Source organism: Merops nubicus, unplaced genomic scaffold (genome assembly GCF_000691845.1).
Source record: "Merops nubicus isolate BGI_N331 unplaced genomic scaffold, ASM69184v1 scaffold20924, whole genome shotgun sequence".
NCBI classification, from domain to species: Eukaryota; Metazoa; Chordata; class Aves; order Coraciiformes; family Meropidae; genus Merops; species Merops nubicus.
Window position 1 is genome coordinate 64,926 of NW_008605202.1, and position 16,326 is coordinate 81,251.

The 16,326-nt window shown below is 39.7% G+C and overlaps 1 protein-coding gene across 1 annotated transcript in view; it reads left to right on the top strand.

Moving 5' to 3' along the window:
* LOC103771956 (receptor-type tyrosine-protein phosphatase O-like) overlaps window positions 1-14,113 on the top strand; it is a gene marked incomplete at its 3' end in the record, with an annotated part of 26,959 nt that extends 12,846 nt beyond the window's left edge. Inside the window, exons 4-9 of the mRNA XM_008939278.1 lie at window positions 1-312; window positions 1,298-1,459; window positions 4,176-4,375; window positions 8,778-8,898; window positions 11,358-11,551; window positions 14,002-14,113. The exon at window positions 1-312 is cut by the window's left edge and continues 153 nt beyond it. Of these exons, the coding sequence (XP_008937526.1) occupies window positions 1-312; window positions 1,298-1,459; window positions 4,176-4,375; window positions 8,778-8,898; window positions 11,358-11,551; window positions 14,002-14,113 (1,101 nt within the window). The remainder of the gene's footprint in view (window positions 313-1,297; window positions 1,460-4,175; window positions 4,376-8,777; window positions 8,899-11,357; window positions 11,552-14,001) is intronic.
* Between the last annotated feature and the right edge of the window lie 2,213 nt (window positions 14,114-16,326).

The following is a 16,326-nucleotide window of genomic DNA, read 5'->3' on the forward strand; positions in this document are numbered from 1 at the left end:
ATTTTTCTGACAACCCATCTGAAATGCCAGCAGCAAACACATCTGCAGCCTGGCTCGACTACCGCTATAACAGCACTCAGTACGAAACCACATCACAGCCATATTGGTGGCCTAATGAAGCTGAGTCATCAGAGGGTGAAGAAGAATTTGTCAATGTAGTGTCCAGTGATTATGAGGCCAGTAACGTCAACGTGTCTGGAAAACTCACACCAGGTTCCCCGTCCTTCCTTCCTGTACAAATGGTGCTGACCTGGCTACCACCAAAGCCACCTACTGCATTTGATGGTTTCCATATCAATATTGAAAGGGAAGGTAAAACAGAGCCTTACACCCTTTTCATACCTCTTTTCTGTAATTCTGTTGGTGGGTTCTCTCCTCTACAAATTATTAATTACCTAGTACTGTGCTTCAGAGAGCTTTGTTAGATCTGTACGTCTTAAGTTTATTGCATTGAATAGCATCTAGTTCTGGATGGGCATCATAAATGTAAGAGAGGAGGGATAAATTGCAGCTTGCAATTCTTTTTTGTTAAAGAGGATTTATATTTTTGCACATGTTGCTGCACTGCTTACAATGCAGTTGTCATAAATCCATGCTGGTAATGGAGAAAGGAGAAATGAGCTGATAGAAATTTGTGACAAGGAAGGTACATTGTACCGTGTACTTTTGTCTGCTACTGAGAAAGGTTCACAGGGGGACCTTGACTGGAAGGGACATACAGAAAAGATAGTCTGGATACAGTTTAACAGTTTTCTCAGAGGACAGCTACCAAACATTCCTTAGGCTTGTGGTGGGGAATGGGGAGACTTTTCAAGTGATAGGGCTACAAGAAAATGTTCCATAAAGACTTTCGGCTTTAAAAACCATTTTATCTGAACGAATATTATTTCCTGACAAGCAGTTCTCATAAGCCTTCCCAAACTGAGGGCAAACACTTTTTCTGCAGAATAAGAATGCAATAGACAGAAAATTGAAAGCAAAATAGGAAGCTCCTTTTCTTCAATGCCATGCTTTTTCTTACTTGCACAGTCATGATAAGACTATTTTATCGTCCCTTCTACGGAATGAAAATTTGGCCTAGGTTTATTGTTCCTCTACATCTATACTGAAGCCTTGGTCATTAATTATTCCTGTGCTGAAGGCAAGAAATAGAACTATCCACATAAATCTAGTGCTTTTGGGTATCTTTTAATCCCACAGCAGAAACAGTATTAGCATTGCTGATATAAATCATTTTCTCAGTGGCTGAAGCCTTTCAAATTTCAATTAATCCACGCTTTTTTTCCCCTTGATTTAGAGAACTCCACGGAATTTTTGACAGTAAGTGAGGACACTCACAAATTTGTTGCTGAACTGAAAGAACCAGGAAAATATAAGTTGTCTGTAACAACATTTAGCTCCTCTGGCTCTTGTGAAGTTCGGCGAAGTCAATCAGCAAAAACACTTAGCTTTTACATCAGTAAGTATGTCAGCAAATCTGTCTTTTTCTCCCAGATCATTATATCTGCAATGTACAGAGTTTGACCACTGTGGCAGCTATGGCATCTGTTGCACGGTCAGAATCCGATGTTCTGGAATTCCCTGTACCAGAGAAGGAAATGTAGTGCAAATATATATTATATCCTGCCTCGGTGGGCCTTTGTTGTTCTATCTTGGCAGAGCTAAGAACTGAAAGCAGGTGACACATTTGATAGAGTCACCACCCATGGTTCAGAAGCAGCTCACTGAAACAGGTTCCCCTCTTGCATCTTTCAAAGAGAGGATTTAATTCCAAGAATTAAATTGGTGGTTATAGAGATCCTTGAAAATACTTAACTTCCTAACTACTGGAGGCTGTGTGTGCCAGTTTAGGGATGAAGGACATCTCAGGTTGGGAGTGTGGGAATTGAACAATTAAACACTGAATTCTGAAATTACATGGACTTTGAGACAACACAGGGAAAATTATAGCAGATTAAATAGTTCAGCCTGCTAAATTCAGAAGAGAAAAAGTAATTTATTATTTCCCTATAGAATCCCATGGTTTCTTAACTGAAGATTTAGTAAAAGACAAAGTAATACGCTACCGTATAAACTAGTATCATGACTGACGATTAGATCAGCAAGTGAGACAGGCATTGGTGAATTCAGATGATTATCCTTCTGATGGCTGTGGTCACCTTTGTACCTTTTTCTACAAAAGGAAATAGATATAGCTTACAAAATGCCCATACAATAAGAACAGGGGAATATGCGCAGCACTACACAATTTTACAGAATTGTGGGAGGCTGGTGTCTCCAAATCATGAATGCTGCAGCAAGACATGGTAGCTAAATCTGGCAGAAATATTGATAGTAAAAGGAAATGTACTCATGTACTTAAGTACATTGTTAATAAAAATTGTAGCTCATAACATGTACAAATACTAACTTTTAGGCTTAAATTCATCATAATGCCTGACTGCATGTAGCTGAATTCCACTACCACTCCTATGTTTTTAACAACTTTATAGTTGAAACAAAGAGTACTTGGAAAACAAAGAGAGAAAAGGAAACAGCAAATGAAAGATAGGGTCTCTGCTGTTATAATTTCACTGTCTTATAATTTTCTTTAGGAATAGTTATTAGACAGCTTCATTATATGGAAAGCATTAAAGTAGATACAAGTATATAAAATAAATTATGTACCATTGCTGTTAGTATCAAAAGTTATTCCATTTTACAAGGTCTGACTTATTTCCATTAAGCAATATGGTTTACAGTATCCTCCATGAAGTCTACTAACTGGGGACAGAGACCTGAGAGAAAAGAGAAAATGTTAATCCAAAGTATAGTTGTATGGATTGATAGATTAAGGATGAACTCAAATCTCATTGGATATGAAGTATTAATATGTTACAGGAAAGTAACAAATATTTTCACTTCACACATAACACATGAGAACCTTTGGGTATAGGGGTTTTGTCTGTTAGTGTTGCAGGCTTTTAGAATCAGATGAGGATTCCTGGCAGTTCTCTTATTTATTTTATTAAACACAACATCCTTTAATATTTTAGATAGTTTTTACATGGGTTTCTGATAATGTGCAAAAACTGAGATGGGCACAAGTACTCTTAAGGTGAAATTGCTTTTCCATTGCTTTTTTTATGAGTCTAATCAAGTAGGTTTTTTTTTCTGGGGGGACTACAGCTTTGGGCCATGACATGAGATAGCTCAGTTCCCTTAATGCCAATGCTGAAACAGTTTCTGAATAGTAAGAGCTACATGTACATTCAGTGGCTCCAGAGATTAATCTAATGATTGAAGTCCGCTTTTTACCTGAATAGGTGTGGGTCTGCTGTTGTGAATAGATTTTGCTCATAGCTTCAGCCTTATTATAACCTTATAGCACTCAGTCAGTGAATCATCCTGTCAAATTACTGCCTTGCAATACACAGTATTTTTGTTGCACCCAAATAGCAATCTGCATTGTTAAATCTTATAGACTGATCTTACACAAAATTCCTGCTCTGGCATTTGTTTTATTTTTCCAATAAATGTAAAGTACAACTAGAATTGTGTGGAGGAAGGAATGTCAAAGATAGAGCTGTCAAAAAATGCTGATGATTTTCATGATATCTGAATTTTTTACCAAGTCTAGCTGAAGTTACTTTCCAAATTGTTATTTTATCTACATTTAAACCCATGTTCTCTACCAAGTGCTTAGAAAAGTCTGGTGGAGAATGAGATTCTTCACTATGGTAACCTCTGTGAACTCCACTTTTCACACTTAAAGGCTGTAATACATTTGGAGGGTGTGCTAGTATGTGGACAGGTGAAAAATTTTGTGTGCTTATCTTTTAACGTTTGTCAATGATCTGTACGTCATTGGCTATCACAGCTTTTAAATGTTCACCTTGGAGCAAATCTGACATTGCTGGGGGGTTTCTGGTAAGCAATAAAGAATACTGCAATCTGAATTTTCAAATGGTGTAGTTTCTCTAGTTACCTGCTCTGCTACAGGTGAAACAGCACCAGCCACAGACTGTTTTCCAAGGGCTGCCACCTTCAGTGCCTGAGGGCTGTGGAGATGGACAGCTGTCAGTCCAGACTCTGTCATTAGTAGTAAATAACTGCTTGAAAGGAGAATGTTTTAACATACGAGCCTTAAATGCATGGGGTGGCTGGCTCACTTGTGCTCTTGGGATGTGTCCCAGGCCCCACAGGTGAGTGGATAGAAGAGCTCACTGAGAAGCCCCAACATGTGACCGTGACAGTGCTAAGCTCCACTACTGCCCTGACGTCCTGGACAGCATCACAAGAGAGTGGCAGGAACAGCACCATTGTGTCCGTGGTCTCCCTGACCTGTCAGAAGCAAAAAGAAAGTCAAAGGCTTGAAAAACACTACTGCACTGAGGTAAGGGACAACAGGAAAAATCGTTACTCATCCTGATGTTTGGGATTGTAGTGCCCAAGGGCCCTGTCAGGCTCAGAGCTGCAGAGAACTGCAGTAGGTTCTTCCTTCTGCAGTCTAAAGGGACGTGGATGATGCAGAGGGGAGAGCACAACATTCAAGAATGAAGGTGTGCAGTAAACCATAGCAGTCTTAAAATTGTATTTCTGTTGCACTGGCTGTTCAAGCTTGTGAGTTCTGTTGTACCCTTTGTGACATTCTTGTGACGGTAGGCAAAATGGTGCCTCATAGAATCATTTAGGTTGGAAAAGACCTTTAAGATCACTGAGGTCAGCCATTAACCTAACTATACCAAGTCCACTGCTAAACCACGTCCCTCAGCAGCACATCTACAAGACTTTTAAACATGACCAGGGATGGTGATTCAACCAGTTGCCTGGGCAGCCTGTTCCAGTGCCCAACAACCGTTTCAGTGAAGAAATTTTTTCTAATATCCAACCAAAACGTCCCCTAGTGCAACTTGAGACAATTTCCTCTTGTCCTATCACTTGTCACTTGGGAGAAGAGACAAGCACCAACCTCTCCACAATGTCCTTTTGGGCAATTGTAGAGAGCGACAAGGTCTCCCCTTCAGTCTCCTTTTCTTCAAACTAAATAACCCCTGTTCTCTCAGCCACTCCTCATAAGACGTGCTCTAGACCCTTCACCACCTTTGTTGCCCTTCTCTGGACACACTCCAGCACCTCAGTATCTTTCTTGTATGGAGGTGCCCAAAATTTAACGTGGTACTTGATGTGGCCCCATGAGTGCCAAGCACAGGGGGACGACTATTTCCCTAGTTCTGCTGGCCACGTTATTTCTGATACAAGTCAGGATAGAGTTGGCCGCCTTGGCCGCCTGGGCTCACTGCTAGTTCATGTTCAGTCAGCTGTCCACCAACATTCCCAGGTCTTTTTCTGCCAGGCAGCTTTCCATAGCGTGGCCTGGGGCTGTTGTGGCCCGAGTACAGGACCCGGCACATGGCCTTGTTGAAGCTTGTACAACTGGCCTCAGCCCATTGCTCCAGCCTGTCCAGGTTCCTCTGCAGAGCCTTCCTACCCTCATGCAGATCAACAACTTGGTTTCATCTGCAGGCTCACTGAGGGTGCACTCTGTCTCCTCATCAAGATCACTGTTAAAGATGTTAAACAGAAGTGGCCCCAATACTGAGCCCTGAGGAACACCACTTCTGACCTGCTGTCAGCTGGGTTTATCTCGTGTGGCGCTGCTCCTTTCTCGAGTGTTGCTCAGCAGAGTGTATGCCCTTCTAAGCCATGCGCAGCCATTTTTTTAATGAGATTTATGTGGGAAACAATGTCAAAGGTTTTACTGAATTCCAGGTAGACAGAATTAAATTTTATAATATTTATGATTATTATAATATTAAACAAATAAATATTATAATAACACTTGGGCATATGCTGTAATTCCTTTGCATTAAGTAAAGGGCTCACATGCATGATTATCATCAAACTAGCATAACTTCTTTCTTAGATATCTTATGTACGAAATCTGACTAAACTTTCTGAAAGTTTAGAGGTGATTCGAAGTCAGCTTTTCCTTTCATCCATAAGAAAAGATGTCAGCACTGGGAAATAAACAGTAATTCAGACCACCTATGACTTAGACAACAGTCCTTGTTTAACCTCGTCTGGCAATTAAACACCACGCAACCACTCACTCACTGCTCTCCCCCAGCCCCCCAGCAAAATGAGAAGGAGAATTGGGAGAAAAAGGCAAAACACCGTGGGTTGAGATAAGGACAGTTTAATAGAACAACACAAAGACAGAAGAAACAACAGTAATAACAATAATACTAATGAAATAATTTATAAAGTAAGTGATATAAACCATGAGGTTCTGCCAGTACCCAGGATGCACCTTCCCTGCTCCAGCCACTCACTGAGACCACACACTGGAAACAGGCATCAATTCCCTGGCCCAGCCCCCCTTGTATATTGGGCGTGATGTCAGTATGGAATTGAATATCCCATTGGCTACTTCAGTTGTCTATCCCGGCGGTAGCCCCTCCCAGCTCCTTGTGAACATGAACGCTATCCTAGCCAAATCCAGGGCAACAACAGTTCTCTAGGGCTGCCATATGGGATGTGTTTATAATGATCAAGTATCCTGAACACCAAAATATTGCAGTTTTCTGTTTCTTGAAACCTCTAGTGAGTGTAATCCCATGTCAAATCCTGTGGTTGTGATGGATCAATGGCATGTGGCTTCAATTAGAAGGAGGTTTTAGCCCACATCTCAGTTACCTTACCAAGATGCTGATAAAGCCATTTTCTGAGCAGTGCCACAACTTCTGTCTGGCTCCCTAAATGTGTCAGATGGAGGAGTCTACAAAGGACTACAGTGCTGCCCTGCACACCCTCAGCTCGCCCATGGGAGTAGAAGGAGACCACTAACTCTCCCAATAAACTTAATCTCCTTGAACTTTGTGGTTAGCCCTTGAAATTAATTGATACAGAGAGTCTGTATCCTTTAAACATGGCTTTTTAAATGGATCTCTTTGTCAAAATGTTTTGAGTTTCATTTCAAGAATGACTGTGAATGTATACATTTGGAAGTGTCTTTTTTTTGACAATTGGAGAATTGTTTTTCAGAATCAACTTGTAACCTCATTGAATTAATTACCTTTCTTTTATTAAAACTGCAGTCATTTAATCAGGAGGCAAAACAATACAGTAGGTGATTATAAACCACAGATCACAAGTATATTCATATATGATTAATGTAAATGCTAAAGGAATCATCTACAAACTTAGAAAAAAGTACCTGAAGAAAATCTGTGAACAAACAAGACATCTGTAAAAGTAAATGAATATTTATTGCAAGTAGGTAGAAAGGTCTAAATATAGTTGTTTCTTTCTGTCATTCCAAAATTCGTACCACCTCTAATTCAACCTGGAATTATTAATGGCTGTTGGTTTGAATTCTCCTTGATGAGATGAAAAGGGCAAAATTCAGTGCAAAATTCTATCCATTTCTAACATTGTGCATGATCTACAAGTGATTTAACTTTCCAAAGGAGCTGTTAAAGACAAATTCTGTTCGTTACTAAATCTGTACTGGCACTGGTATATTCAAGTGCATTGCAATAAATACCTGTGCAAAGGTGGCTGTGACCAGAGTTTGGAAAGGTAGCAAAGGAAATATTAGTAGGATCTATCAGCCTGCAGTTCTAGAGGGAGTGCATGAAGTCCTTTCCTCAGAGCTGTTCTGTACATTTGCTGTTAACTGGCTCTTCAGGAGATTAGACTTCTCATATTGTACCAGCCCAGGAATCACTTGTTCAGGCATTCTGCCTCCAGCTCTGACTGGAACCTGGTGTGGCACCGAAGAAATCTGAATGGTGGTGTTTCACACTCAAAAGAAATCACAGTGTCCCCTGTTGGGTCTTGTAATGCTGTGCAGTGGAGGTGAAAGAGAGTAATTCCCCTCTGGTTTCACCTTGCAGTTACTTAACACATGCATTCAGAAGACAGCTTTACCATAATGCTGCCTTGAGCTCACATAGCTGCAGATCAGTCAAATAGTGGATGAAAAGCCTCAGGCTTATATTGAAAATACATGGTTTAAATACTCCAGCCTGAATAATATCACCTGAATATGAATAATATAGCCTGAATATTTCAATAAACTTCAACAGTGGGAGAGAGTGGCTCTGCTTTTTGAATGCTGACCTTACACAGCAAGGCAAGTGTGACTCTTGAGTCAGATTGTTTGTCAAGTCAGTCCTGACCACTTTCATAGTTCTGCCATTTTGGGCTTAATGTTTGCTGTGTGAGCCAGCACAGGCAGGATGCAGGAACAACCACAAAACCAGGGCTGAAGTGTAAAGAGTAGATTTATTCTTGTTACCTCGCGTACTGGGGGATCTTCAAAGCAGGACCCAGAGACATAGGTACTCTCAGTCCTTGCTAAAGAGCAACAAAGCTAACCAAACATGCTGTTGTCCCCCATCTATCAAGGGTTCCTGCAGTCATAGTTTCCCACTGCTTAGATCTTTCTCACAGCAGGGCAGGAATCCCAAGTAAGGCCAGTAAGATGCCTCTGAGTCTTTCACAGAGTTGTCTTATCTAAACACAGATATTCCACCCGTCCAGCATGCGAAGTTGAGCAACAATTAGTGTGGTATATGTGTTTTTCACCAGCCCAGCTGTAAGTCACTTGAGTGTGTTTATAGTCCTCCTCATGAATCTCCTGTGACTTTCTCACAAGAGGAGTTTTAGATGCTGATGCCAGTGTGTTCAGAATCGTGCCATTTGTAACTGGAATAGTTTGAGTACAGTCTCGATGTTCTTGTAACTAACCAAGTAAATACTACATATCTTGTGTGCTCCCCTCATATTAGGTAAATTCAAGCAGCAGCCTCATTGAAAATCTTGTTCCTGGTGCACAGTACCAAGTTGTGGTGTACTTGCGGAAAGGACCGTTGGTTGGACCACCTTCTGATCCTGTTACATTTTCCATTGGTAACCTCTGCATCTACCGTTTGAAATGTGTTTGCTTTGTTTTGTCTTGTTTTCAAATATTTGTAGTATATTTATTAAGTCCTAGAGCCCCTGAAGGAGTACAAAATTGTCATGTTGTTTATTTCAAATGCAGTGAACACTTATTGAGAATATTTTTCTTATATTGTCTAGCCCATTACTGAGGTGGGGAAAATACTCCTTCAGTGGAAGATAGATATTTCACATTTAAATGTTAAGATATTACCAAACCTAATCAGAGAGCAGTTATGGCCAGGATTCACACACAGAATGCCCTGTGGAAAGAACTCTCTTTTGCCCTTGGACACCTGAATATACGTTTGTCTCTTGCAGTGCTCATGGTCTATGTCATTTAGGGTAGGAGTTACCTCACTTAAGTATAGCCAGCCCTGAGTGGAAGGTGGTCTGCGGTGCACGGAGAGACGAAGGCACTTTCTAGAGGTGGTTCTTTCCTACTGTCTCATGAAGTGTGTGGGGTTGCCGTTAAGACATTTGTTGCAAATATGCTTTATGAAGGATGTAACATGCCCTGGTCTGAAAGTCGCAATGCTTAAAGTCATGAGAGTTGGCATCTGTCTTACAGTACTACATGATCATCATCAGCTTCAGTTGGGTATGCCTTGATTTTCTTATCAGTGGATGTGTTCTCTGCTTTGAGATTTGAAGATAAGAAGGACCCTGAAAGACCGAGAGTAACATTTTCAGGAATGTGTATGGCCAACAGGCAAAGCTGCTGCCCTATGCCTGTATTCAGGATTCTGCCAGACTCCTAAATAAATTCACTTAGGTAGAATTCAGTATATTTTAGCTTTAGTGTCATTTATTTTGTTCAGGTTATCACTTTAACAAAACCTATTAGGAAGAGAAAGGGCAAAGAGAAAGATTCAGTGCATAGACTTACATTTGCAGAGAAATATTTAACCTGAGTCGCCCAGCTTCTCCTTTTGACAAATAGTCTGTCTTGTAGGAGAACAGGTGGCTGAATGCTAGAGATTTTCAGTATTTTTCATTTTGCTTCTTCTCTTTGGTGTAGGAATGAAAGTGAAGCAGGGAAAAAAAAAAAAAAAAAGTTAACCTGTTAAGAATTTAATCCTTAAATGAAAGCAAATATGTGGACTAGTGAATATGGTGAGAGACTTTTAATTCTAGGCGGTGATCTTATATATTTTCATAAACTAGGTCTGAATAAAAATTTACAAATAGAGTATCCTATAATTCAGTAAAGGAAAAAAGAGTAAGTCAAAAATATATTTACTTTCTTGTTAAAATCTATAGCATTGGACTATTTTTACAAATGCTTTTGATTTTCTTTCTTGCTGTAGTTACTTCAGAAATCTGCAAAATTATATTTTCACTTGAAAAAGTAAAATCATATATACTCAAAGTAAATAAGTTCCTTGATTTTCTCCACAGCCTCACTACCATAAAAGGTTCTTTCTAAACTCAAAATGGCAATTGGTTTCTAAACAAAACATCTCATATGTTTCTTATTAGAATGGGGATGTTTTTATGTAGTAAAACAGTCATTCTGTGAGTTTTGATTTCATAGCAGGCTATTGAATTTGATATTAAAATAGTAGAACTGCAAAACAAACTGTTCTGTGAAATTATCAGTGGTGGTTAATGAAACTGAAAAAAAATATAAAATGCACTTAAAAAGCTATCCAATCCTCCTTATGTTTATCCTAAGCCTCATTATCACTGGTCAAGTATTAACACTTTAGAAAAAAAAAAAGAAAAGATGTGGTAAATGATTCATGGAGGGAAGGGCAATCATGTGCTAACATGGGCTGTAGTCATGTGTGTGCTGGTCTCAGCTCTGACCTGGCATGCAAGAACTGAGGCTCTGTAACCCCTGCAAATGTTAGCAAAGTACTTCTTTACTTAGCCTCAGTTAAGTCATGGAGAATAATTGCTTTCCAGACAAGTAAGGGTTGCAAAACCTGACCCTTACGTGACATTTTTCAAATCACTTGACTCCTCTTTCTCAGTGTCATCATCTGTGAGGCAAGAATAGCAATATATGACAGCACCTTGAGATTCTCCAGGGAAGGGAGGCTAGACATAAAGCCTGTTCCTTCTCATAAGGTCTTCATCTTTCAAAGTGCTATGGCTTTTGATGGTTTTGGTTTTGAGCAACTGAAAATACCTCCTAAACATCTGTTTTCAAAGTAAAATGGAACAATCTGTCTATGAAAAAGCAAGCCCTCTGAAGCTAAGCAGACAACCTCAAGTAGCCTGCAGACATTTCTGAAAAAGTTGATATAAACTGGAGAACAAATGCTGAAAAAATGGTGTTCAACTGTTTGTGATAAAAAAAGCTCTTGGAAATCATAGTCAGGAAGAAACCAGAAATAGGTAGAACTTAGTTAAGGAAAGATATTGCTTTAAAATAAAGTGTAACTGGTAACACGTTACTAACAAGAATTTCTGGTTTATAGTGCCCACTGGAATAAAGGACCTGACGCTTTACCCTTTGGGACCTACTGCTGTGGTTTTGAGCTGGAACAGACCTTTCCTTGGGGTATTCAGGAAATATGTTGTAGAAATGTTTTACTTCAACCCATCAACAATGACCTCTGAGTGGACAACCTACTATGAAATAGCAGCAACTGTCTCCTTAACTGCCTCTGTGGTAAAGTAGACCATTACTAACTTAATTTCCCATACCTTTGTGGCCTTGGAACTTTGTGACTTTGATCAGCCTTTCCCCACGCATGTGTATAGATGCCTTTAAGCCTGACATATTTTTCCAGGCAAAGAGAAAAAATGGCCAGGATGCTGGGGGTGTTTTCTGTTCTAAAGTAAGGGAATGATGCCAGGTGAACAACACTAGATTTTAAGCCAAGCTATGAGATAGGAGGTGAGCCTTTTTGTTAACAAATGGGCATGTTCAGTTTCTGGGTCAGGTTGTCAGCCAAGGCTTTAAAAGTCACATCAGTTCCTTGAGGGGAGTAGTCCAAAGCCTTGTCTATGTATTTAATATTGATAACGTGGATTTGGGGCTTTCACGCTAGTCTTGCAGTGTGCCTTCTGGAAGGCTTAGCTGCAGAGATGCTCTTGTGAAAATAGCCTTCATGTTTCTGAAGCTACAAAGACTTAGGCCAGGGTTTCAATAAGTGGAGATTGGACTCCAGAAGAACACAAATACACGTAGACGCACATGCATCCTTGCAGAAATAAAGTGAAATTTTCCTCTTCCATTATTTCTTAGAGACAGTAAACAGATTTTATTCAGACAGCAAGCAATTTTAGCTGAAATTAGTTGTTCAGAAAGTTACGAGTATGCAAAAAGGATAGCAATAACTTTTACTGCTTTCAAGAGCCCCAGTGATTTACCATAATTGATTTGCATAATACCATTTGTGGAGTCATTCTGGCTACAGTGGCTTAACTGTAATTGGGTGCGGGACTGTAAATCTAGCATATAAATCTCCAGAGAAATTAAAAACAAAAATAACTTACCAAATGAGTAATTAATATCTTGTAATCATGACTCAGCACAATTAGATTAATACCTGAGTGATCCAAGTCCTCTTAGAAGTAATGCCATCTTCCAGAGTTAATGTGGTCCATTAGAAAATGAGATGATGTTGTCCTTTCCTGCTGCAAACCCTGTTCGAGGCAACCAAGTCGGAATTCCTTTGTCTGAATTTCAGTCTCAAATGCAACAGTGTTATACAGCAGCTCAAGCCAGCATTTCTTAAAGAATGCTTTGAAAGAGTAAGCCTGAATTTGAAAAAAAAAAAAAAAAAACAAAAAAACAAAACTGTCTCCCTGTTCTTCCGTTGTGGCATTTAACATACAGGTAGGTATTAGTGAACTTTTGTTTGGGGTCTCTTAGCAGTGCTCTAGATTTTTACCATGTCCCACAAATTTCCCTGATGATCTACTGACATGTCTGAGTGGTGTGTTCTGGAGCAACAGTGTGAAGCCCAGTGAGAAGGCAGGGGAATCAAAAATGAAGCTATCCAACAGATGAGATCAAAAATTATTTCCTCAAGCATTAACGCTTGGTGAGAACCTTTGGAACTCAGTTTGCTCTTTCACTCTGTTTAGTTGATTTATTAATTTTGTATTCTGTATCTTATTTTGTTAAAATTGTCAAAGCAATGTTGGTATCTTCAACATTACGTCAGGGTTGTGTCAGAAGTAAGTCCAAGCATCTGCAAGGTTTTCGTGTTAATTGGATACAATTTTTTTCTAAAAAACATAAAGAGAATAGTCCACAAAAACTACGTTTGGATTATCTTGTAGTATATGGGGGAAAAAAGACCACTGCAAACAGCAGAGGTCTGTAAAAATAGCAATTTCTAATTTGTTGAAAATTTTACTTCTTTCCAATTTTCTTTTATTTTGTATATTAAAAATACCATGAGGCTTTTCACAGACATAAAATTAAATATTTGAAGTGCTTTATGCTGTCAGTGGAAGTGTCTGAATTTTAACTTAAATATTACAAACAACATAATATGAAATATATTTCATTTTCTACTTCATTTATCTGATTTGTATTTTTATATATAATTTATGCCTCATAATTAATTTATGTTTCATTCATATTTCATTTATAATAGATGATAATACAAAATGAAATACACTTTGAAAATTGGAAAAAAGAAGTCTTTTGAAGTGACAGTATCGGAGTGAAAAACATTGTTTCTAATTTATCCTCAAGCTGTATTTAATCAAAAGCGAAAGACTTACTTTTTCCTGTTAAATATTCTGCCTTCATCAAATCAGTTTTTTGTGATGGAAGGCCACTCAGGAGTTATTTTTGCTGCCCTGCAAATCAGTGAGAGCTTTCCATGGCAGGTAGGACGTTGGGACCACATGCACGTGGATAACCACCAGAGCACCATAACCATGTTCCTTCCCACTATATGGATTTTTTAATAAATTCAAATGCCAAATGTCAGAGGTTTCCACTGGAGTGAGGACTAGGAGCTCAGTAAAATGAGTGTGTGCACTAGATTTATAAACAGTATTGTATTTTATCCATTGTATAAATATCATTGTATTTTATAATCTCATAATAGTGAATTTTCTCCTGAGCTGCTCTTTGTCTTTTTTTTCACTTTACAGAGAATAGCTAACCTGCTGCCTGCTTGGTATTACAATTTCCGGGTCACCATGGTGACCTGGGGGGACCCAGAACTGAGCTGCTGTGACAGATCCACCATCAGCTTCATAACGGGTAAGCAGCCATCTGAAAAGACAGTGGAAATGCTCCCAGGAGCAGAAGTACTGAGGAGGTCCAACTTGGGCATTACGTTTCACCTGCAGATACTTTCTAGTTAGGTTATTTAACAGCCAAGAAGGGAATTTTGGGTTTGTATTTTTAATTTTATCTTTTTTTAAGGCTAGCTCTGAGGGCTGCTTTAAATGAGTATAGATAATGTTCCTATGCAAAGCACTTGATTACTCTGTTCCATCTGAATGTGTGGCTCCAGGGAGGGCCAGTGATCCTGCTCAACTTTTATAACTCCATATGTTTTACACATTGAGAAGTTAATGGGTAAATAAGTAATCTGAATTCCTATGTTTATTATATTATGGAAGATTTTTCTGTATATTTGACATAATGTATATTTGACATAAAGTATATTTTGACATCCTTAACTGGATCAAGTTGCTCAGAGCCCTGTCCAACCTGACCTTGCATGTTTCCAGGGATGGGGCTTCTTCCACCTCTCTGGGCAACCTGGGCCAGTGATTCACCACCCTCGTAAAATAAATTTGTGCTTATATCTGGCCTAAATTGTCTCTCTTTTAGTTTATAACCATTACACCTGGTCATATCACAACAGGCCCTGCTAAAAAGACTGTCCCCATATTTCTTCTAAGCCCCCTTCAAGTATTGAAAGGCTGCAATACGGTCTCCCCGGAGCCTTCTTTTCTCCAGACTGAACAACCCCAACTCTCTCAGCCTGTCCTCATAAGGAGGAATGTTCCAGCCCTCTGATCATTTTTGTAGCCCCCTTTTGGATGGGCTCCAACAGGTCCCTGTCTGTCTTGTGCTGGACACAGTACTCCGGGTGGGGTCTCATCAGAGCAGCATCACTTCTCTCGTCCTGCTGGCCATGCGTCTTTTGATGCAGTTGGCCTTCTGGGCTGTGAGTGCATGTTGCTGGCTCATGTCCAGCTTTTCATCCAACAGGGCCCCCAAGTCCTTCTCCTCCAGGCAGCTCTCAATGTTTGGCAGCATATTATTCTTTGCTTTGTCTGCTGGGTGTTTTTCACTTGCTCGCAGTAAGGAGAGAAGGGTGTTTCTGGGATCGAGGCATTGCACCCACACTGGGTAAATTAGCCTTGGGAAGCTGTGTGGTGCTGGCAAGCCATTCATAAGCCCCACTTTTAGCTGCAGTAAATTGATACAACCACATGGATTGCCCTTTTCCAGTTGGGAATAGCCTTGCATTTAACACACTCTGTTGTCTGTTGTCAGATTCTTTGGGTTTGAATCTTCAATATGTCAAACAGACCAGCTGTAGAGGGAACAGCATACAAGAGAAGCTGTACGTGCCTTGCCCTGTGTTCCTAGCATCCAAGCTGGTTAAGTCAAAGTTCCCTACTGAATCCTTGTGCTTTTATGCACCCCTGTTTAGTTCACCTTGCGGAAGTATAGGTGATTAAAAGCAGTAAATGATTCAAATGCACCATAAGAGGAAATGAAGTATGATTTGCTCTTCTTTTCCATCTGTAGAAATCAAATTATCAGGAAAATCAGCCTCCCAGCCTCTTCCTCCAAAACAGATAATAGCCTTGTCTAAGATTTTCTGTTTGGCAATAGCTAAGAGAAGGTAACTGAGGAAGAAACTGAGTAAGACTCATTTGCAGTGATGATTATTAGAGTGCCTGCGCTCAACAGAGCCACAACAGAAAAATTATTAGTGGGTCAAGTCCTAGCTCCACTGATGTCATCAGAAACCCTCCCATCCTGAGATATCTGATCCCAGGCTATACTGCCAACAGATTCTGGCACTTCTCCAGCATATCAGAAACTCAGAGCACCCACCTGTGAAGCGTCTCCAGGAATATTCATTGTCCTTTGTTATCAATCAACTTTTCTTTATCACTATAAGGAAACAATTTTCTAGCTGGTTGGTTGCTCTATGAGAAGAGAAATGTATTTTCCAACTGATTTGGGTACCAGGTTCAGCATTTGAGTGGAAATGTCCTAGTGAGGCTCTCCCACTTCAACTTTATGACTCCTGAAACCTGCAGCAGGAATTAGGGAGATTAAGTGTATTCCAAAATATAAATCATTGTCAGGATCAGTTTGAATCTCTGTTTGAGGAAAGTAACAACTGTTAACTGCTGTTAGATGAAAAATGGATCAACTCCTTAACAGCAGATGTAGATAAAATAAGAATTGGATGAATCTCTTAGGTAATGTCATCTACTTGT